Below are 22,545 nucleotides of genomic sequence, written 5' to 3'. Positions count from 1 at the left end.
CTGTCCCCGTACTGTACCTGTCTCTGTCCCCATACTGTGCCTGTCTCTGTCCCCGTACTGTGCCTGTCTGTCCCCGTACTGTGCCTGTCTCTGTCCCCGTACTGTGCCTGTCTGTCCCCGTACTGTACCTGTCTCTGTCCCCGTACTGTCTCTGTGTCTGTCCCCGTACTGTACCTGTCTCTGTCCCCGTACTGTACCTGTCTCTGTCCCCGTACTGTACCTGTCTCTGTCCCCGTACTGTACCTGTCTCTGTCCCCGTACTGTGCCTGTCTGTCCCCGTACTGTACCTGTCTCTGTCCCCGTACTGTACCTGTCTCTGTCCCCGTACTGTACCTGTCTCTGTCCCCGTACTGTGCCTGTCTGTCCCCGTACTGTACCTGTGTCTGTCCCCGTACTGTACCTGTCTCTGTCCCCGTACTGTACCTGTCTCTGTCCCCGTACTGTACTTGCCTCTGTCTCCGTACTGTACCTGCCTCTGTCCCTGTACTGTACCTGTCTCTGTCCCCATACTGTACCTGTCTGTCCCCGTACTGTTCCTGTCTCTGTCCCCGTACTGTACCTGTGTCTGTCCCCGCACTGTACCTGTCTCAGTTCCCGTACTGTACCTGTCTCTGGCCCCGTACTGTACTTGTCTCTGTCTCCGTACTGTACCTGTCTCTGTCCCTGTACTGTACCTGTCTCTGTCCCCGTACTGTACCTGTCTGTCCCTGTACTGTTCCTGTCTCTGTCTCCGTACTGTACCTGTCTCTGTCCCCGTACTGTACCTGTCTCTGTCCCCGTACTGTACCTGTCTGTCCCCGTACTGTTCCTGTCTCTGTCTCCGTACTCTACCTGTCTCTGTCCCTGTACTGTGCCTGTCTCTGTCCCCGTACTGTACCTGTCTGTCCCCGTACTGTACCTGTGTCTGTCCCCGTACTGTACCTGTCTCTGTCCCCGTACTGTACCTGTCTCTGTCCCCGTACTGTACCTGTCTCTGTCCTCGTACTGTACCTGTCTCTGTCCCTGTACTGTACCTGTCTCTGTCCCCGTACTGTACCTGTCTCTGTCCCCGTACTGTGCCTGTCTCTGTTTCCGTACTGTACCTGTCTGTCCCTGTACTGTACCTGTCTCTGTCCCTGTACTGTACCTGTCTCTGTCCCCGTACTGTACCTGTCTCTGTCCCCGTACTGTACCTTTGTCCCCGTACTGTACCTGTCTCTGTCCCCGTACTGTACCTGTCTCTGTCCCCGTACTGTACCTGTCTCTGTCCCCGTACTGTACCTGTCTCTGTCCCCGTACTGTGCCTGTCTCTGTTTCCGTACTGTACCTGTCTGTCCCTGTACTGTACCTGTCTCTGTCCCCGTACTGTACCTGTCTCTGTCCCCGTACTGTACTTGTCTCTGTCCCCGTACTGTACCTGTGGATAAATGCGAGGTTATCCACTTCGGTGGCAAAAACAGGAAGACAGATTATTATCTGAACGGCAATAGATTGGGAAAAGGGGAAGTGCAAAGAGACCTGGGTGTCCTTGTGCACCAGTCGCTGAAGGTAAGCATGCAGGTGCAGCAGGCGGTTATGAAGGCAAATGGTATGTTGGCCTTTGTAATGAGAGGATTCGAGTACAGGAACAAGGATGTCTTGCTCCAGTTGTACAGGGCCTTGGTGAGACCACATCTTGAGTATTGTGTGCAGTTTTGTTCGCCTTATCTGAGGAAGGATGTTCTTGCCATGGAGAGAGTGCAGCGAAGATTCACCAGGCTGATACCTGGGATGGCAGGAATGACGTATGAGGAGAGATTGGGTCGATTGGGCTTGTACTCGCTGGAGTTTAGAAGAATGAGAGGGGATCTCATTGAAACTTATAAAATTCTAACAGGACTAGGCAGACAAGATGCTGGAAGGATGTTCCCGATGGCCGGGGAGTCCAGAACCAGGGGTCACAGTCTAAGGATAAGGGGTAAGCCATTTAGGACAGAGATGAGGAGGAATTTCTTCACCCAGAGAGTGGTGAACCTGTGGAATTCTCTGCCACAGAGGGCGGTGGAGGCCAATTCATTAAATATATTCAAGAAAGAGTTGGATGTATTTCATAAGGTTAAAGGGATCAAGGGATATGGGGAGAAAGCAGGGACAGAGTACTGAATTTGGATGATCAGCCATCATCTGATTGAATGGCGGAACAGGCTCGAGGGGCCGAATGGCCTACTCCTGCTCCTATCTTCTATGTCTCTATGACCCCCTGCCCCCAATCCCAGCCCCTCTGTCCCCAATCCCAGCCCCTCTGTCCCCAATCCCAGCCCCCTCTGTTCAGGGTAAATTTGTCCGACCTCGTTCCAGTCTCGGCTCGAATCCCTTTCCCCCCCCCTCGCCCCCTTCCCCCTCGCCCTGGACCTTTTAATATCTTGCTTTGATGTGATCACCAACTCTCTCCACAGTGTGCTGAATGATTAACGGCTCCCCTTCCCCCTCCCCCAACCCCTCCCTCCCCCATCCCCCCCCCCACCACCTTGTCCCATCTCCTCTCCCCTACCCCGCCCCCACTCTCTCCGCCTTGCCCCTCTCCTCCCCCTCACTCCCCCGTCCCCCCGCCTTGCCCCATCTCTCCCCCCTCTCCTTCCCCCTCCCTCTGCTGTCCCCGCTCCCTCCCCTCCCCCCTCCCTCCGCCTCCCCCTTCCCCGTCCTCCGTCCCTCCCCCTCCCCTCCCCTCCCCCTCCCTCCCTTCCTCCCCCCTCCCTCCGCCTTGCCCCATCTCCCCCCTCCCCGTGGGGACTGTCCTGCTGTCCCTCCGCCCTTGGGAAGCATAAGGACTGTGCCTTTAACTGCGGGCCTGCACAGAAAGTTAAGAGAGAGAAACTCTGGCGAAGCGAGCTCCCTCCGAGCTCTCGGCCGCTGAACTAATTTCCTGAGTTTGTATAATTTTCATATTAGGAGGAACGTATCTATATGTTGCTGCAATCTATATCCTATTTGCCCGGTTACCATGGAGACGGGGCTAATAGGAAAATCAATGTTTTTTAAGCGGAATGCAATTTGTCGATTCGGAAAGTGCGAGGCTTTTGTAATAAATGTTACATTAACAGGGACGGGGCATCAGCGAGTGGCGAGTTACCATTGGCAGGAAGAGACATTAACGGGGCGATGCAGGGCGAAGCTGGGCTCCATCATCAAGCACGCCTGTAAATGATGCCAGTAATGAGTTTCTAATATGCATCTGGACTGACTTCCCCCTCTGCTGATGTCTTGTCAATGGTCGTATGTCATCAAAAAAATCTCCGCAGTTTGCTGCCTCATTGCCCCCCAAATGTATTTTAAATATCATTCGGAACACTCAATTATTTAAAACGCTGAACTAAACACTTACTAATGGAGAGACGAAGCAGACACAAAAATAAATTCATTTCTCAAATGGTGAGGAAGTCATTTCTGTGAAAGTGTGGCTCCGCTCCCTCTCTCACACCCGGCCCACTTTTCAAAGGGCGTCCCGGAGAGATCTGACAGATCGTAGGCTGGCAAAATGAAACGGAAATTTAAATCGTGCTCAACCTTTGGCTGTGTGTCTCTAGGATGGACGAGACAATCCAGGCTCTTTGTGATCGAAGGATTTAGAAACTCCCCTGATTGCTCGATAGGTGACTCGGCATCACTGGTACTGAAACCACACAGAGCAGGAAGACCCCAGGATCCATCACTGGCCAGCAGTGAGTGAGCTGGTCTCACCCAGTCAGTGCCTGTGGGATCCCGTACCCCAGAGTCAGTACCCATGGGACCCCAAACCCAGAGAGAGTCAGTGCCCGTGGGACCCCCAAACCCAGAGTCAGTGCCTGTGGGACCCCCCAAACCCAGAGAGAGTCAGTGCCCATGGGACCCCAAACCCAGAGAGAGTCAGTGCCCGTGGGACCCCCAAACCCAGAGAGAGTCAGTGCCCGTGGGACCCCGTACCCCAGAGTCAGTACCCATGGGACCCCAAACCCAGAGAGAGTCAGTGCCCATGGGACCCCCAAACCCAGAGAGAGTCAGTGCCCGTGGGACCCCCAAACCCAGAGAGAGTCAGTGCCCGTGGGACCCCGTACCCCAGAGTCAGTACCCATGGGACCCCAAACCCAGAGAGAGTCAGTGCCCATGGGACCCCAAACCCAGAGAGAGTCAGTGCCCGTGGGACCCCCAAACCCAGAGAGAGTCAGTGCCCATGGGACCCCCAAACCCCGAGTCAGTGCCTGTGGGACCCCCAAACCCAGAGAGAGTCAGTGCCCGTGGGACCCCAAACCCAGAGTCAGTGCCTGTGGGACCCCCCAAACCCAGAGAGAGTCAGTGCCCATGGGACCCCCCAAACCCAGAGAGAGTCAGTGCCCATGGGACCCCCCAAACCCAGAGAGAGTCAGTGCCTGTGGGACCCCCCAAACCCAGAGAGAGTCAGTGCCCGTGGGACCCCCAAACCCAGAGTCAGTGCCTGTGGGACCCCCCAAACCCAGAGAGAGTCAGTGCCCGTGGGACCCCAAACCCAGAGGGAGTCAGTGCCTGTGGGACCCCGTACCCCAGAGAGAGTCAGTGCCCGTGGGACCCCCCAAACCCAGAGAGAGTCAGTGCCCGTGGGACCCCCAAACCCAGAGTCAGTGCCTGTGGGACCCCCCAAACCCAGAGAGAGTCAGTGCCCATGGGACCCCCAAACCCAGAGTCAGTGCCTGTGGGACCCCCCAAACCCAGAGAGAGTCAGTGCCCATGGGACCCCCAAACCCAGAGGGAGTCAGTGCCTGTGGGACCCCGTACCCCAGAGAGAGTCAGTGCCCATGGGACCCCGTACCCCAGAGTCAGTGCCCGTGGGACCCCCAAACCCAGAGAGAGTCAGTGCCCGTGGGACCCCCAAACCCAGAGAGAGTCAGTGCCCGTGGGACCCCCCAAACCCAGAGGGAGTCAGTGCCTGTGGGACCCCGTACCCCAGAGAGAGTCAGTGCCCGTGGGACCCCGTACCCCAGAGTCAGTGCCCGTGGGACCCCCAAACCCAGAGAGAGTCAGTGCCCGTGGGACCCCCAAACCCAGAGAGAGTCAGTGCCCATGGGACCCCCCAAACCCAGAGAGAGTCAGTGCCCGTGGGACCCCCCAAACCCAGAGAGAGTCAGTGCCCGTGGGACCACGTTCCCCAGAGAGAGTCAGTGCCCATGGGACCACGTTCCCCAGAGAGAGTCAGTGCCCGTGGGACCCCGTTCCCCAGAGAGAGTCAGTGCCCATGGGACCCCGTTCCCCAGAGAGAGTCAGTGCCTGTGGGACCCCCAAACCCAGAGAGAGTCAGTGCCCATGGGACCCCCCAAACCCAGAGAGAGTCAGTGCCTGTGGGACCCCGTTCCCCAGAGAGAGTCAGTGCCCGTGGGACCCCGTTCCCCAGAGAGGGTCAGTGCCCGTGGGACCCCATTCACCTGAGAGGGTCAGTGCCCGTGGGACCACGTTCCCCAGAGAGGGTCAGTGCCTGTGGGACCCCATTCACCTGAGAGGGTCAGTGCCCGTGGGACCACGTTCCCCAGAGAGGGTCAGTGCCCGTGGGACCCCGTTCCCCAGAGAGGGTCAGTGCCCGTGGGACCCCGTACCCCAGAGTCAGTGCCCGTGGGACCCCGTTCCCCAGAGAGGGTCAGTGCCCGTGGGACCCCATTCACCTGAGAGGGTCAGTGCCCGTGGGACCACGTTCCCCAGAGAGGGTCAGTGCCTGTGGGACCCCATTCACCTGAGAGGGTCAGTGCCCGTGGGACCACGTTCCCCAGAGAGGGTCAGTGCCCGTGGGACCCCGTTCCCCAGAGAGGGTCAGTGCCCGCGGGACCCCATTCCCCAGAGAGAGTCAGTGCCCGTGGGACCACGTTCCCCAGAGAGGGTCAGTGCCCGTGGGACAACGTTCCCCAGAGAGGGTCAGTGCCCGTGGGACCACGTTCCCCAGAGAGGGTCAGTGCCCGTGGGACCACGTTCCCCAGAGAGGGTCAGTGCCCGTGGGACCACGTTCCCCAGAGAGGGTCAGTGCCCGTGGGACCCCGTTCCCCAGAGAGGGTCAGTGCCCGCGGGACCCCATTCCCCAGAGAGAGTCAGTGCCCGTGGGACCACGTTCACCAGAGAGGGTCAGTGCCCGCGGGACCCCATTCCCCAGAGAGAGTCAGTGCCCATGGGACGCCATGAAATTGCCGATGATACAAAGCTAATATTGGGCCGGATTTTCTGTCCCCCATGGGTGCGTATCTGGTGCCTACGCTCCCGCAGGGGCTGCGCAAGGGCCAGGGTCGGAAGCCTCGGGATCTACGGAAACAGCATGTAAGTTCATAGATTATTTTCCGATTGGAGGCATCCGCCTGCAGGAAGCCTCCGATGGGAAATTCAGGGCCATTGATGCTGGTAGATGCCAAGGCTGGGGAGCTGATGACAAGCCACACGTAGTCTCCCTGTGTGCGCTCATTCGCCAAGAACCTGCCACCAATGTCATCAAGAAGATGATGAACACCCGAAAGCGGCCTCCCGGTCTGAAAAGTATGAAGGCATCGAACATGTCAACCAAAGGTCCCTTTCAGGACTAACTTGAAGGTAAATCAGTGTCAGAGCAGTGGGAGGCATTCAAGGAGGAGATAGTAAAGGATCAGAGCAAGTATGTTCCCACAAAGAAAAAGGGTGGGACTAACAAACCTAGAGCTCCCTGGATGTCAAAGGGCACACGGGGTAGGATAAGGCAATAAAGGGAAGCTTATGACAGATACCGAGGGCTCAATACTGCAGAAACCCTAGAGGAGTATAGAAAGTGCAGGGGTGAAATTAAAAAGGAAATTAGGAAAGCAAAGAGAGGGCATGGAAAAATATTGGCAAGTAAAATCAAGGAAAACCCAAAGATGTTTTATAAATACATTAAGAGTAGGAGGATAACTAAAGTAAGAGTAAGGCCTATTAGGGACCATAAAGGTTACCTGTGTGTGGAGGTGGAAGACATGGGTAGGGTTCTTAATGAATACTTTGCATCTGTTTTCACACGAGAGAGGGGCAATGCAGAAATTGCAATCAGGGAGGAGGGGTGTGAAATATTAGATGAAATAAACATAGTGAAAGAGAAAGTATTAAGGGGTTTAGCATCTTTGAAAGTGGATAAATCCCCAGGCCCGGATAAAATGTATCCCAGGCTGTTAAGAGAAGAAATAGCAGAGGCTCTGACCATCATTTTCCAATCCTCTCTGGCTACAGGGGTGGTGCCGGAGGACTGGAGGACTGCTAATGTGGTACCACTGTTTAAAAAGGGAGAAAGGGATAGACCGAGTAATTACAGGCCAGTCAGCCTAACCTCGGTGGTGGGAAAATTATTGGAAAGAATTCTGAAGGACAGGATAAATCTTCATTTAGAAAGACACGGATTAATCAAGGATAGTCAGCATGGATTTGTTCAGGGAAGGTCGTGTCTGACTAACTTGATTGAATTTTTTGAGGAGGTAACAAGGAGGGTAGATGAGGGTAGTGCGTTTGATGTAGTTTATATGGACTTTAGCAAGGCTTTTGATAAGGTCCCACATGGCAGACTGGTCATGAGAGTAAAAGCCCATGGGATCCAAGGCAAAGTGTCAAGTTAGATTCAAAACTGGCTCGGAGACAGGAAGCAGAGGGTAATGGTCGATGGGTGTTTTTGTGACTGGAAGGCTGTTTCCAGTGGGGTTTCGCAGGGCTCAGTACTCGGTCCTTTGCTTTTTGTGGTATATATCAATGACTTAGACTTGAATATAGGGGGTATGATTAAGAAGTTTGCAGATGATCCTAAAATTGGCCGTGTGGTTGATACTGAAGAAGGAAGCTGTAGACTGCAGGAAGATATCAAAGGATTGGTCAGGTGGGCAGAACAGTGGCAAATGGATTTCAATCCGGAAAAGTGTGAGGTAATGCACTTGGGGAGGGCTAACAAGGAAAGGGAATACACATTAAATGGTAGGACACTGAGTAGTGCAAAGGAACAAAGGGGCCTTGGAGTGCATGTCTGCAAATCCCTGAATGTAGCAGGACAGGTAGATAAGGTGGTTAAGAAGGCATACGGAATGCTTGCCTTTATTAGCCGAGGCATAGATTATAAGAGCAGGGGGGTTATGCTAGAACTGTACAAAACACTAGTTAGGCCACAGCTAGAGTACTGCGTGCAGTTCTGGTCACCACATTACAGGAAAGATGTGATTGCACTAGAGAGGGTACAGAGGAGATTTACAAGGATGTTGCTGGGAGTAGAGAATCTTAGCTACGAGGAAAGACGGGATAGGCTGGGTCTGTTTTCCTTGGAACAGAGGAGGCTGAGGGGAGACCTTATTGAGGTGTATAAAATTATGAGGGGCCTAGATAGAGTGGATAGAAAGGACCTATTTCCCTTAGCAGAGGGGTCAATAACCAGGGGGCAGAGATTTAAAGTAATTGGTGGAAGGTTTAGAGGGGAGTTGAGGAGAACTTTTTTCACCCAGAGGGTGGTGGGGGTCTGGAACTCACTGCCTGAAAGGGTGGGAGAGGCAGAAACCCTCATCACATTTAAAAAGTACTTGGATATGCACTTGAAGTGCCGTAACCTACAGGGCTACGGACCAAGAGCTGGAAAGTGGGATTAGGCTGGAGAGCTCTTTGTCAGCCGGCACAGACACGATGGGCCGAATGGCCTCCTTCTGTGTCGTAAACTTCTACAATTTTATGATTCTATAACCAACCGAGATAATTGGCCCTGCCACTCTGTATTTATCAACCCAACGTTGAAGGCATGAGCGAAGTGTGAGGTCTTGTCAAGGGAACTTGGAATGCAAATGATCGCTCTTGCCATCAAAAGAACCTGCCTACCTGAACCCGACCCATACCGGATGCAGCTCCATGGATTCACGTGATAGCGTGCCGCTACCACACGAAATACGGCCTGCCCACATACGTCCGGGCCGACCTAATTACTGAAGTTGAAGAAGTCCCACCAGGAGACATTCATCGAAACATAGAAACATGGAAGATAGGAGCAGGAGTAGGCCATTCGGCCCTTCGAGCCTGCTCCGCCATTTAATGGGTTCATGGCTGATCATCCAAATTCAGTACCCTGTCCCTGCTTTCTCCCCATACCCCTTGATCCCTTTAGCCTTAAGAAATATATCTAACTCCTTCTTGAATATATTTAATGAATTGGCCTCAACTGCCTTCTGTGGTAGAGAATTCCACAGGTTCACCACTCTCTGGGTGAAGAAATTCCTCCTCATCTCTGTCCTAAATGGCTTACCCCTTATCCTTAGACTGTGACCCCTGGTTCTGGACTCCCCCGCCATCGGGAACATCCTTCCTGCATGTAGTCTGTCTAGTCCTGTTAGGATTTTACAAGTTTCAATGAGATCCCCTCCCATTCTTCTAAACTCTAGCGAATATAAGCCTAATCGACACAATCTCTCCTCATACGTCATTCCTGCCATCCCAAGTATCAGTCAGGTGAATCTTCGCTGCACTCTCTCCATGGCAAGAACATCCTTCCTCAGATAAGGCGACCAAAACTGTACACAATACTCAAGGTGTGGTCTCACCAAGGCCCTGTACAACTGCAGCAAGACATCCTTGCTCCTGTACTCGAATCCTCTCGCTATGAAGGCCAACATACCATTTGCCTTCTTAACCGCCTGCTGCACCTGCATGCTTACCTTCAGCAACTGGTGCACAAGGACACCCAGGTCTCGTTGCACTTCCCCTTTTCCCAATCTATTGCCGTTCAGATAATAATCTGTCTTCCTGTTTTTGCCACTGAAGTGGATAACCTCGCATTTATCCACATTATACTGCATTTGCCATGCATCTGCCCAATCACCCAACCTGTCCAAATCATACTGGAGTTTCTCTGCATCCTCCTCACAGCACACACGCCCACCCAGCTTTGTGTCATCTGCAAACTTGGAGATATTACATCTAGTTCCCTTGTCTAGATCATTTATATATACTGTGTATGGCTGGGGTCCTAGCACCGATCCCTGCGGTACCCCACTAATCACTGCCTGCCACTCGGAAAAAGACCCGTTTATTCCAACTCTTTTCTTCCTGTCTGCCAAGCAGTTCTCTATCCAAGTCAGTGCCTTACCCCCAATCCCATGTGCTTTAACTTTGCACGCTAATCTCTTACGCGGGACCTTATCGAAAGCCTTCTGAAAGTCCAAATACACCACATCCACTGGTTCTCCCTTATCTATTCTACCAGTTACATCCTCAAAAAATTCCAGTGGATTAGCCAAGCACAATTTACCTTTTGTAAATCCATCTTGACTTTGTCCGATCCTGTCACTGTTTTCCAAGTGCTCTGCTATTACATCTTTTATAATGGATTCTAGCATTTTCCCCACTACCGATGTCAGGCTTACCGATCTATAATTCCCCGTTTTCTCTCTACCCCTTTTTTGAATAGTGGGGTAACATTAGCTACCCTCCAATCCATGGGAACTGTTCCAGAGTCTATAGAATTTTGGAAGATGATCTGCAATTCCACCATTTTCCATCACAATCAGAGTGGACAAGCTGACCGTCGTGAAGCCACCAACGGATACATGGACAACCATCGCCCTACCAACTGCTCACCACCCAGCCATCTATATCCGCAACTGCAAACAGCCACCACTACATATGGGGCTACTAAAAAGTAGACCGAGTGGGCCAAGAACTCAAAGACTGGGTGCTGGCCTCCAATACCCATCTCACCTACCATGCCAAACAGCCAGGCAACTTGTGTTCAGCCAGTTGATGGAAGGAAGCCCCTCTTTCATGACCGGTGACAGCAAAGGTCAGCCTCTCACCTTCTCCCGCAAGATGCTTAAGAACTTCCCACGCTCACAACGTCGAGCCAGCATTGTACATGTAGGTATCAAGGCGCCAATAATTGCCTCAGTACCGAAAACAAGATCGACCCCCCGTAAGGCTTCACGGTCCACCTTCACGAGCATTGTCGAGAACACAGTCCAGAGAATACCGCCGTCCTCAAACAACTACGACCGTTTTGCTCGACTGCTGAAAGTGGGGGCCGCCAGAAGCGTCCTGCGCGGCTACGGGAAAGAATACGAGCCATGCTGGTTCCAGGAGAGCGAGAGACTGCTGGCACAGTTCAATGTCACTCAAGACCCGGGTACTGCAACAGTACTCATGGATTCCCTGGACAAAAGCAAACTAGCGCGGTGCTGAGAAACCATGGAAACAGGAAACCCTGGAGCACGCTCCTGCCTCACTACCCTCACATGAGGCGCCAAAGGTCAGTGCAGATTGCGTTGTGACCCACCTCCTAACCAACTGAAATATAATGTGGAGAAATGTGAAGTTATCCACTTTGGTAGAAAGGCAGAGCATTTACTAAATAGTGAAAGATTGGGGAATGCAGATGCTCAAAGGGACCTGGGTGTCCTTGTACATGAGTCACTGAAAGTGAATGTGCAGGTGCAGCAAGCCATTAGGAAGGGAAATGGTATGCTGGCCTTCATTACAAGAGGATTTGAGTACAGGAGTAAAGAAGTCTTACTCCAATTATATAGGGCCTTGGTGAGACCACACCTGGAGTACTGTGTACAATTTTGGTCTCCTTACCAAAGGAAGGATATACTTGCCATAGAGGGAGTGCAACGAAGGTTCACGAGATTGATTCCTGGGATGGCGGGACTGTTGTCTGAGAAGAGATTGAGTAAACTAGGTCTGTATTCTGTTGAATTCAGAAGAATGGGAGGGGATTTCATTGAAGCATACAAAATTATTACAGGGCTTGATAGGGTGGATGCTGGGAGAATGTTTCCCTTGGCTGGGGAGTCTAGAACCAGGGGCCACAGCCTCAGGATAAAGGGTAGGCCATTCAGGACTGAGATGAGAAGAAATTTCTTCACACAGAGGGTGGTGAATCTTTGGAATTCTCTAACCCAGAGGGCTGTGGAGGCTCAGTCATTGGGTATATTCAAAACAGAAGTCGATAGATTTCTGACTAGTAAAGGGCATCAAGGGATATGGTGATAGGGCCGGTGAATGGAATTGAGGCAGAAGATCAGCCATGATCTCATTGAATGGCGGAGCAGGCTCGAAGGGCCGAATGGCCGACTCCTGCTGCTATTTCTTATGTTCTTAAATGCCACGACTACCACCCAACTCAAATGCAGAGTGAAATAGCTCTCCTGCACAAAGTCGCTCTGCACACCGCCTTCTCGGCGGCCTTCACCACTGAAAAGCTGGGCTCAGCACTGACAGCCGGCAAGTCTGGAAAGGCCATCGGGATCGATGGCATCGACTCAGAATTGCTCAAGATCCTGGGCCCAACTGGATGGATTTCCCAAACTCACCTCCAACATCCTTGACTCTGGGAAAATCCCAGAAGTCTGACGCCATTCCAAAGTCATCCTAAAGCCAGGAAAACCAGCCAATGATCCCAAAAGCCACTGCCCCATCGCCCTTCTGCCTACGGCCCACAAGGTGGTCAAACAGCTCGACCTTAACCGCATAAAACCAGCTTTCGAAGCCGCCCTCAGAGAGGGAAGAAGCTGCTCTGACCAGGTCCTTGCACTCACCACCAACACTGAGGCAGGGTCCAGAAGCAGCTGAAGACTGGAGCTGCCTTCATGGACTTGTCATCGGCGTACCACACTGTCTGGTGCTACTGAAACTTTCAATAATCATCCTCTGCCGCAAGACCCTCGGGCTTATCAACACCCGAACAAGCAACTGTAAGTTCCGCGTCTATCTTGGTGACGAGTCCAGCCGAACGCGGACGCTCAACAAGGGTCTGCCACAGGGGTCGGTGCTCGCACCGGCCTTTTTCAACATCTACATTCAGTGGACACGTTCGCTGGACGTTCACCTACGCTGAAGACATAGCTGACACAGGCATCAACGCTAGAGGAAGCGAGTAGGCTGCTCACAGGTGACCCGGGCCTGCTGGAGTGCTACTTCCGGATCTGGCCGCTCCACCCCAATCCAGAGAAGACAGTTTTGTCGACGTTCCTTCTGAACAACAACAACGCCACTGGGAAAGAACTCAACGTTTCCTCCTGCGGAAGGTGACTTAGCCACGAACCCCACCCAATGTACCTGGGCCTCACCCTGGACAAGACTCTCACCCATCGGCCTCATCTCATCAAAACCGGCCAAAAAGTAAAAACCAGGGTGAACCTGGTCTGGAAACTCGTTGGAAGGTCACGGGGGGAGCAAAGCCAGAACACTTCGCACCGTAACAGTGGCCCTCGTCGACTCTGCTGCAGAACACTGCTCGGCCTCCCAGTCCTGCAGCCGCCACACAGTGATCATGGACGTGCCGCTAAACGCCGCCATGAGGACGGTGTCAGTGACGCTCAAGTCCACTCCAACTGAGTGGATCCCGGTGCCGTCCCACATTGTCCCACCTGTCATTCGCCGCGATGCCACCGGGCTCCATGAGGTAGAAAAAATCATGAGTAACATCGACCCTCCCGTTCACAACTTGAAAAACCCACCACGAAAGCGCTTAAAGTCAAGCCGGCCAATATTGACACTGCTGATATTGACCCGCCAGCCAGATGGACGGAATCGTGGGACGCACGCAACATAAAGAACCAACACCTCATCACTGACCCAACAGCAGAGGTCCCTGGCTTTGACCTCCCTCGGAGAGAGCTGGTAGAGAGAAAACGGGGAATTACAGACCGGTAAGGCTGACATCGGTAGTGGGGAAAATGCTAGAGTCCATTATAAAAGATGTAACAGCAGAGCACCTGGAAAACAGTGACAGGATCGGACAAACTCAACATAGATTTACAAAAGGTAAATCATGCTTGACTAATCTACTGGAATTTTTTGAGGATGTAACTGGTAGAATAGATAAGGGAGAACCAGTGGATGTGGTGTATTTGGACTTTCAGAAGGCTTTCGATAAGGTCCCGCATAAGAGATTTGCGTGTAAAGTTAAAGCACGTGGGATTGGGGGTAAGGTACTGACTTGGATAGAGAACTGGTTGGCAGACAGGAAGCAAAGAGTTGGAATAAACGGGTCTTTTTCCGAGTGGCAGGCAGTGACTAGTGGGGTACCGCAGGGATCGGTCCTTGGACCCCAGCTATTCACAATATATATTAATGAACTAGATGAGAGAACTAGATGTAATATCTCCAAGTTTGCAGATGACGCAAAGCTGGGTGGGCGTGTGTGCTATGAGGAGGATGCAGAGAAACTCCAGTATGATTTGGACAGGTTGGGTGATTGGGCAGATGCATGGCAGATGCAGTATAATGTGGATAAATGCGAGGTTATCCACTTTGGTGGCAAAAACAGGAAGGCAGATTATTATCTGAACGGCAATAGATTGGGAGAAGGGGAAGTGCAACGAGACCTGGGTGTACTTGTGCACCAGTCGCTGAAGGTAAGCATGCAGGTGCAGCAGGCGGTTAAGAAGGCAAATGGTATGTTAGCCTTCGTAGCGAGAGGACTCGAGTACAGGAGCAAGGATGTCTTGCTGCAGTTGTACAGGGCCTTGGTGAGACCACACCTTGAGTATTGTGTGCAGTTCTGGTCGCCTTATCTGAGGAAGGATGTTCTCGCCATGGAGAGAGTGCAGCGAAGATTCACCAGACTGATACCTGGGATGGCAGGAATGACATATGAGGAGAGATTGTGTCGATTAGGCTTATATTCGCTAGAGTTTAGAAGAATGGGAGGGGATCTCATTGAAACTTATAAAATTCTAACAGGACTAGACAGACTAGATGCAGGAAGGATGCTCCCGATGGCGGGGGAGTCCAGAACCAGGGGTCACACTCTAAGGTTAAGGGGTAAGCCATTTAGGACAGAGATGAGGAGGAATTTCTTCACCCAGAGAGTGGTGAACCTGTGGAATTCTCTACCACAGAAGGCAGTTGAGGCCAATTCATTAAATATATTCAAGAAGGAGTTAGATATATTTCTTAAGGCTAAAGGGATCAAGGGATATGGGGAGAAGGCAGGGACCGGGTACTGAATTTGGATGATCAGCCATGATCTCGTTGAATGGCGGAGCAGGCTCGAGGGGCCGAATGGCCTACTCCTGCTCCTATCTTCTATGTTTCTATGAGACAGCGGGCAGCGCTCAACCGAATCTGCACAGAGTACGGACGATGCAGCCACCTGCTCCACAAGTGGAAGATAAGGGACGACCCACGGTGCGACTGTGGCCATGAGTCCCAGACACACACACATAAGAACATAAGAACGTAAGAAATAGGAGCAGGAGTCGGCCATTCGCCTCCTCGAGCCTGCTCCGCCATTCAATAAGATCATGGCTGATCTGATCTTGGCCTCAACTCCACTTTTCTGCCCACTCCCCATATCCCTTCACTCCCTTACCGTTCAAATATCTGTCCATCTCCGCCTTGAATAGATTCACTGACTCCGCCCCCACGGCTCTCTGGGGTAGAGAATTCCACAGATTTACGACCCTCTGAGAGAAGAAATTCCTCCTCATCTCTGTCTTAAATGGGCGACCCCCTGTTCTGAAACTATGCCCCCAGTTCTAGATTCCCCCATGAGGGGAAACATCCTCTCAGCATCTACCTTTCGAGCCCCCTCAGAATCTTATATGTTTCAATAAGATCCCCTCTCATTCTTCTAAACTCCAATGAGTATAGGCCCAACCTGCTCAACCTTTCCTCATAAGACATCCCCTTCATCCCAGGAATCAACCTCGTGAACCTTCTCTGAACTGCCTCCAATGCAAGTATATCCCTCCTTAAATAAGGAGACCAAAACTGTACGCAGTACTCCAGGTGTGGTCTCACCAACGCCCTGTACAGTTGTAACAGGACTTCCCTGCTTTTATACTCCATCCCCCTTGAAATAAAGGCCAACATTCCATTTGCCTTCCTAATGACTTGTACCTGCAGGCTAACTTTGTGAGTTTCATGTACGAGGACCCCCAGATCCCTCTGTACCGCAGCATTCTGTAGTCTCTCTCCATTTAAATAATATTTTGTTTTCCTATTCTTCCTACCAAGGTGGATAACCTCACATTTTCCCACATTATACTCCATCTTCCAAATTCTCACCCACTCACTGAGCCTGTCTATATCCCTTTGCAGACTTTGTGTCCTCCTCACAACTTGCTTTCCCACCTATCTTTGGATCATCAGCAAATTTGGCGACAGTACACTCGGTTCCTTCATCCAAGTCATTAATGTAGATTGTAAATAGTTGAGGCCCCAGCACTGATCCCTGCGGTACCGCACTAGTTACAGTTTGCCAACCTGAAAATGACCCATTTATCCCGACTCTCTCTTTTCTGTTAGTTAGCCAATCCTCTATCCAATCTAATATATTACCCCCAACCCCGTGTGCTCTTATCTTGTGCAGTAACCTTTTATGTGGCACCTTATCGAATGCCTTCTGGAAATCCAAATACACCACATCTACTGGTTCCCCTTTATCCACCCTGCTCGTTACATCCTCAAAGAACTCTAATAAATTTGTCAAACACGATTTCCCTTTCATAAAACCATGTTGACGCTGCTTGATTGTATTATGATTTTCTAAACGTCCTGCTATTACCTCCTTAATAATGGATTCCAGCATTTTCCTAATGACAGATGTTAGGCTAACTGGTCAATAGTTTCCTGCTTTCTGTCTCCTTCCTTTCTTGAATAGGGGCGTTACATTTGCGGTTTTCCAATCCGCTGGGACCTCTCCAGAATCCAGGGAATTTTGGTAGATTACAACCAATGCATCCACTATCTCTGCAGCCACTTCCTTTCAGACTCCAGGATGCCCGCCATCGGGCCCAGGGGACTTGTCAGCCTTTAGTCCCATTAGTTTGCCTAATACTTTTTCTCTAGTGATAGTGATTGTTTTAAGTTCCTCCCTCCCTTTTGCCCCTTGATTATCTATTATTATTGGGGTGCTTTCAGTGTCTTCTACCGTGGAGACAGATACAAAATATTTGTTCAAAGTCTCTGCCCATTTCCTTGTTTCCCATTATTAATTCCACAGTCTCATTCTCTAAGGGACAAACGTTTACTTTAGCTACTCTCTTCCTTTTTATATACTTGTAGAAGCTCTCACTGTCATCCTTGCAAGTTTCTAAAAATTTCCCATCTTCTGGCCTACCACTAATCTTTGCAACATTGTATGCCTTTTCTTTCAATTTGAACCATCCTAACTTCCTTAGTTAACCACGGATGGCTCAGCCTTCTCGTAGAGTCTTTCTTTCTCACTGGAATAAACTTTTGTTGAGAGTTATGAAATATCTCCTTAAAAGCCTACCACTGCTTATCTACCATCTTACCCTTTAACCTATTTTCCCAGTCCACTTTAGCCAACTCTGTCTTCATACGCTTGTAATTCCCTTTATTTAAGTTTAGGACACAAGCTTCAGGCCCAAGTTTCTCACCCTCAAACTGAATGTGAAATTCTATCATGTTATGATCACTCTTCCCTAGAAGATCCTTTACTATGAGATTATTAATTAATCCTGTCTCATTACACATTTCCAAATCTAAAATAGCCTGTTCCCTGGTTGGTTCCACACACACACACAGACACAGACACACGGACACACACACAAACACACACAGACACACAAACACACACACAGTCACAGACAAACAGACACACACACAGAGACACAAACACACACACACACAGAGACAAACACAGACACAAATACACACACAGACACACACACAAACACACAGACACACACACACAGACACACACACAGGTGCACACACACAAACACACACAGACACACACACAGACACACACACAGACACACAGACACACAGACACACACAGACACACACACAGACACACACACAGACACACAGACACACACACAGACACACACAGACACACACACACAAACACACACAGACACACACACACAGACACACACAGACACACAGACACACACACAGACACACAAACAGACACACACACAGACACAGACACACAGACACACACACAGAGACACACACACACACACACACACAGACACACAGACAGACACACAGACACAGACACACAGACACACACACAGAGACACACACACAGACACACACACAGACACACAGACACACACAGACACACACACAGACACACACACAGACACACACACAGGCACACACACAGACACACACAGACACAGACACAGACACACAGACACAGACACACAGACACACAGACACACACAGACAGACAGACAGGGTTAGCCCCACTTACCATTCCAATGAACTCAAATTCCTCTGCCCGTTGACGAGCGGTTTCCTTTCTCTGGTTGTAACCTTTCCACGTCTGTGAAACACAACAAAGGATAATAAATATCCTGTTTCTGTGTTAGAACGTATACATATTGGATACATAGATATATTTAAGTAAGAGGGAGAAAGGAATAGAAAAATATGTTGTTAGGGTGAGATGAAGGATGGGAGGATGCTCGTGTGGAGCAGAAACACTGACATGGACCTTGGGTCGAATGGTCTGTTTACATAGAATCTACAGCACAGAAATAGGCTATTCTTCCGGGCAAAATGCACCATCTCACACTTATAAGAACATCAGAAGTTCATTTGCCAATTACACACCCATTTTGCAAGTTCATTAAAATCCAAATATATCACATCTACTACACTACCCTTGTCTACTCTTTCTGTTACTTCTTCAAAGAGTTCAGTAAGGTCGGTCACACACGGCCATCCATTTTGATCTGTTATATTTTAGGATTCTAGATCTTTTTCTATAACATCTTTGAGTAAAGATTCTTTTATCCTTCCTCCTGACGTGAAGATAACTACTCTAGAGTTCGTGGGATTTGTTTCGTCTCCCTTAAAACATAGAAAGGTGCTTCTGTGTAATTGCCTGTGACCCCCAGCCACCCCCCGCAATACCACCACGTACCCCCCACTCTCTCCCCTCCCCCCACTCTCTCCCCTCCCCCCACTCTCTCCCCTCCCCCCACTCTCTCCCCTCACCCCCCACTCACTCCCCCTCCCCCACTCACTCCCCCTCCCCCCCATGCTCTTCCCACACCCCCACTCTCCCCCCAGCAGCCCACTCTCCACCTCACCCCCCACTCTCTCCCCTCACCCCACTCACCCCTCCCCCCACTCTCCCGCTCCCCCCACACTCTCTCCCGCTCCCCCCACTCTCTCCCCTCCCCAACTCTCTCCCCTCCCCCGCGCACTCTCCCCCTCCCCCTGCGCTCTCTCTCCTCCCCACACACTCCCCCCTCCCCCCCACACTCTCTCCCTCACCCCCCAATCTTTCCCCCTCCCCCCACACTCTCCCCCTCCCCAGACGCTCTCCCTCACCCCCCAATCTCTCCCTCTCCCCCCCAATCTCTCCCTCTCCCCCTGCACTCTCTCCCCCTCCCCCCGCACTCTCTCTCCCTCCCCCCGCACTCTCTCTCCCTCCCCCCGCGCTCTCTCTCCCTCCCCCCGCGCTCTCTCTCCCTCCCCCCGCTCTCTCTCCCCTCCCGACTCACTCTCTCCCCCTCCCCCGCAAGCTCTCCCCTCCCCCGCACGCTCTCCCCTCCCCCCACACGCTCTCCCCTCCCCCCGCACGCTCTCCCCTCCCCCCCGCTCACTCTCTCCCCTCCCCCGCACTCTCTCCCCTCCCCCGCACGCTCTCCCCTCCCCCCGCACGCTCTCCCCTCCCCCCTCACTCTCTCTCCCTCCCCCGCACTCTCTCCCCCTCCCCCCGCACTCTCTCCCTCTCCCCCCGCACTCTCTCTCCCTCCCCCGCACTCTCTCTCCCTCCCCCCGCACTCTCCCTCCCCCCGCACTCTCTCCCCTCCCCACTCACTCTCTCCCCTCCCCCCGCCCTCTCTCCCCTCCCCCCGCACTCTCTCCCCTCCCTACTCACTCTCTCCCCTCCCCCGCACTCTCTCCCCTCCCCCCGCACGCTCTCCCCTCCCCCCGCACTCTCTCCCCCTCCCCCCGCACTCTCTCCCCTCCCCCCGCACTCTCTCCCCTCCCCCCGCACTCTCTCCCCTCCCCCCCGCCCTCTCTCCCCTCCCCCACACTCTCTCCCCTCACCCCTCACTCTCTCTCCCTACCCCCGCACTCTCTCCCCCTCCCCCGCACTCTCTCCCGCTCCCCCCGCACTCTCTCCCCCTCCCCCGCACTCTCTCCCCCTCCCCCCGCACTCTCTCCCGCTCCCCCCGCACTCTCTCCCCCTCCCCCCGCACTCTCTCCCCCTCCCCCGCACTCTCTCCCGCTCCCCCCGCACTCTCTCCCGCTCCCCCCGCGCTCTCTCCCCCTCCCCCCGCACTCTATCCCCCTCCCCCCGCACTCTCTCTGTACCCCACCTTCTGGATCACTGTTGCGGCCTCCTCGGGCTGCATGGTGACCGGCCGGCAGCAGCTTCCGGTTCCTCTCCCTCTGCTCCTCTCTCCAGATTTCCCTCATGATCTGGCTCGCAGGCGACCCTGCCGACCCCGCTCGGCAATCTGGAGAATCCGAACCGCTTCGTCCGTGCTCAGCGGGGCCACATCGTCCTGTAACAGGACCGCGAGAGGTGAAAGGTCACTGACCCCCCAGACTGACCCCCCGCACACTGACCCCCTCCCACACACTGAACCCCCCCCACACACTGAACCCCCCACACACTGACCCCCCCCCACACACACACTGACCCCCCCAGACTGGCCCCCCCACACACCACTGACCCCACCCGCACAATGACCCCCCCCACACACTGACCCCCCCCACACACTGAACCCCCCCCACACACTGACACCCCCACACACACACTGACCCCCCCCACACACTGACCCCCCCAAACACTGACCCCCCCCACACACACTGACCCCCCCACACACTGACCCCCCCAAACACTGACCCCCCCCACACACACTGACCCCCCCCACACACTGACCCCCCCACACACTGAACCCCCCCACACACTGACACCCCCACACACACACTGACCCCCCCCCCCACACACTGACCCCCCCAAACACTGACCCCCCCACACACACTGACCCCCCCACACGCTGACACCCCCCACACACACTGACCCCCCCACACACACTGACCCCCCCACACACACTGACCCCCCCACACACACTGACCCCCCCACACACACTGACCCCCCCACACACACTGACCCCCCCACACACACTGACCCCCCCACACACACTGACCCCCCCACACACACTGACCCCCCCACACACTGACCCCCCCCACACACTGACCCCCCCACACACTGACCCCCCACACACACACTGACCCCCCACACACACTGACCCCCCCCACACACACACTGACCCCCCCCACACACTGACCCCCACACACACACTGACCCCCCCACACACACACTGACCCCCCCACACACACACTGACCCCCCCACACACACACTGACCCCCCACACACACTGACCCCCCCACACACTGACCCCCCCACACACTGACCCCCACACACACACTGACCCCCCACACACACTGACCCCCCCACACACACACTGACCCCCCCCACACACTGACCCCCACACACACACTGACCCCCCACACACACACACTGACCCCCCCACACACACACTGACCCCCCCACACACACACTGACCCCCCCACACACACTGACCCCCCCCCACACACACACTGACCCCCCCACACACACACTGACCCCCCCACACACACACTGACCCCCCCACACACTGACCCTCCCCGCACACACTGACCCCCCCACAAACTGACCCCCCCACACACACTGACCCCCCCCACACACTGACCCCCCCCACACCACACACTGACCCCCCCACACACTGACCCCCCCCACACACACACTGACCCCCCCCCACACACACTGACCCCCCCCACACACACTGACCCCCCCACACACACTGACCCCCCCACACACACACTGACCCCCCCCCACACACACTGACCCCCCCCCACACACACTGACCCCCCACACACACACTGAACCCCCCACACACACACTGACCCCCCCACACACACACTGACCCCCCCCACACACACTGACCCCCCCACACACACACTGACCCCCCCACACACACTGACCCCCCCCACACACACTGACCCCCCACACACACTGACCCCCCACACACACACTGACCCCCCCACACACACACTGACCCCCCCCACACACACTGACCCCCCACACACACACACTGACCCCCCCCACACACACACTGACCCCCCCACACACACTGACCCACCCCACACACACTGACCCCCTCCCACACACACTGACCCCCCCCACACACTGACCCCCCCACACACTGACCCCCCCACACACACTGACCCCCACACACACACTGACCCCCCCACACACTGACCCCCCCACACACACACTGACCCCCCCCCACACACTGACCCCCCCACACACTGACCCCCCCACACACACACTGACCCCCCCCCACACACACTGACCCCCCCACACACACTGACCCCCACACACACACTGACCCCCCCCACACACTGACCCCCCCCACACACACACTGACCCCCCCCCACACACACTGACCCCCCCACACACACACTGACCCCCCCACACACACTGACCCCCCCCACACACTGACCCCCCCACACACACTGACCCCCCCCACACACACTGACCCCCCCACACACACACTGACCCCCCCACACACTGCCCCGCCCACACACACT

The 22,545-nt window shown here is 53.7% G+C and overlaps 1 protein-coding gene across 3 annotated transcripts in view; it reads right to left on the bottom strand.

Annotated features, from left to right (window-relative positions):
- Window positions 1–20,405, bottom strand: part of LOC147114470 (dynein regulatory complex subunit 11-like) — a 283,097-nt gene extending 262,692 nt beyond the window's left edge. For all 3 annotated transcript variants that reach the window (XM_085992162.1, XM_085992163.1, XM_085992164.1), the window contains exons 1-2: window positions 20,223–20,405; window positions 18,137–18,208 (exon numbers count right to left, since the gene is read on the bottom strand). In XM_085992162.1, coding sequence (XP_085848288.1) covers window positions 18,137–18,208; window positions 20,223–20,258 — 108 coding nt within the window. In that variant the 5' untranslated portion in view covers window positions 20,259–20,405. The remainder of the gene's footprint in view (window positions 1–18,136; window positions 18,209–20,222) is intronic.
- Window positions 20,406–22,545: the final 2,140 nt, after the last annotated feature.

The sequence above is a fragment of the Somniosus microcephalus genome, chromosome 7, assembly GCF_052327205.1.
Source record: "Somniosus microcephalus isolate GS21.2 chromosome 7, FLI_Smic_1.0, whole genome shotgun sequence".
Classification (NCBI taxonomy): domain Eukaryota; kingdom Metazoa; phylum Chordata; class Chondrichthyes; order Squaliformes; family Somniosidae; genus Somniosus; species Somniosus microcephalus.
The sequence above is the reverse complement of the archived record's forward strand: the minus strand, read 5'-3'. Positions and strand labels throughout refer to the sequence as shown.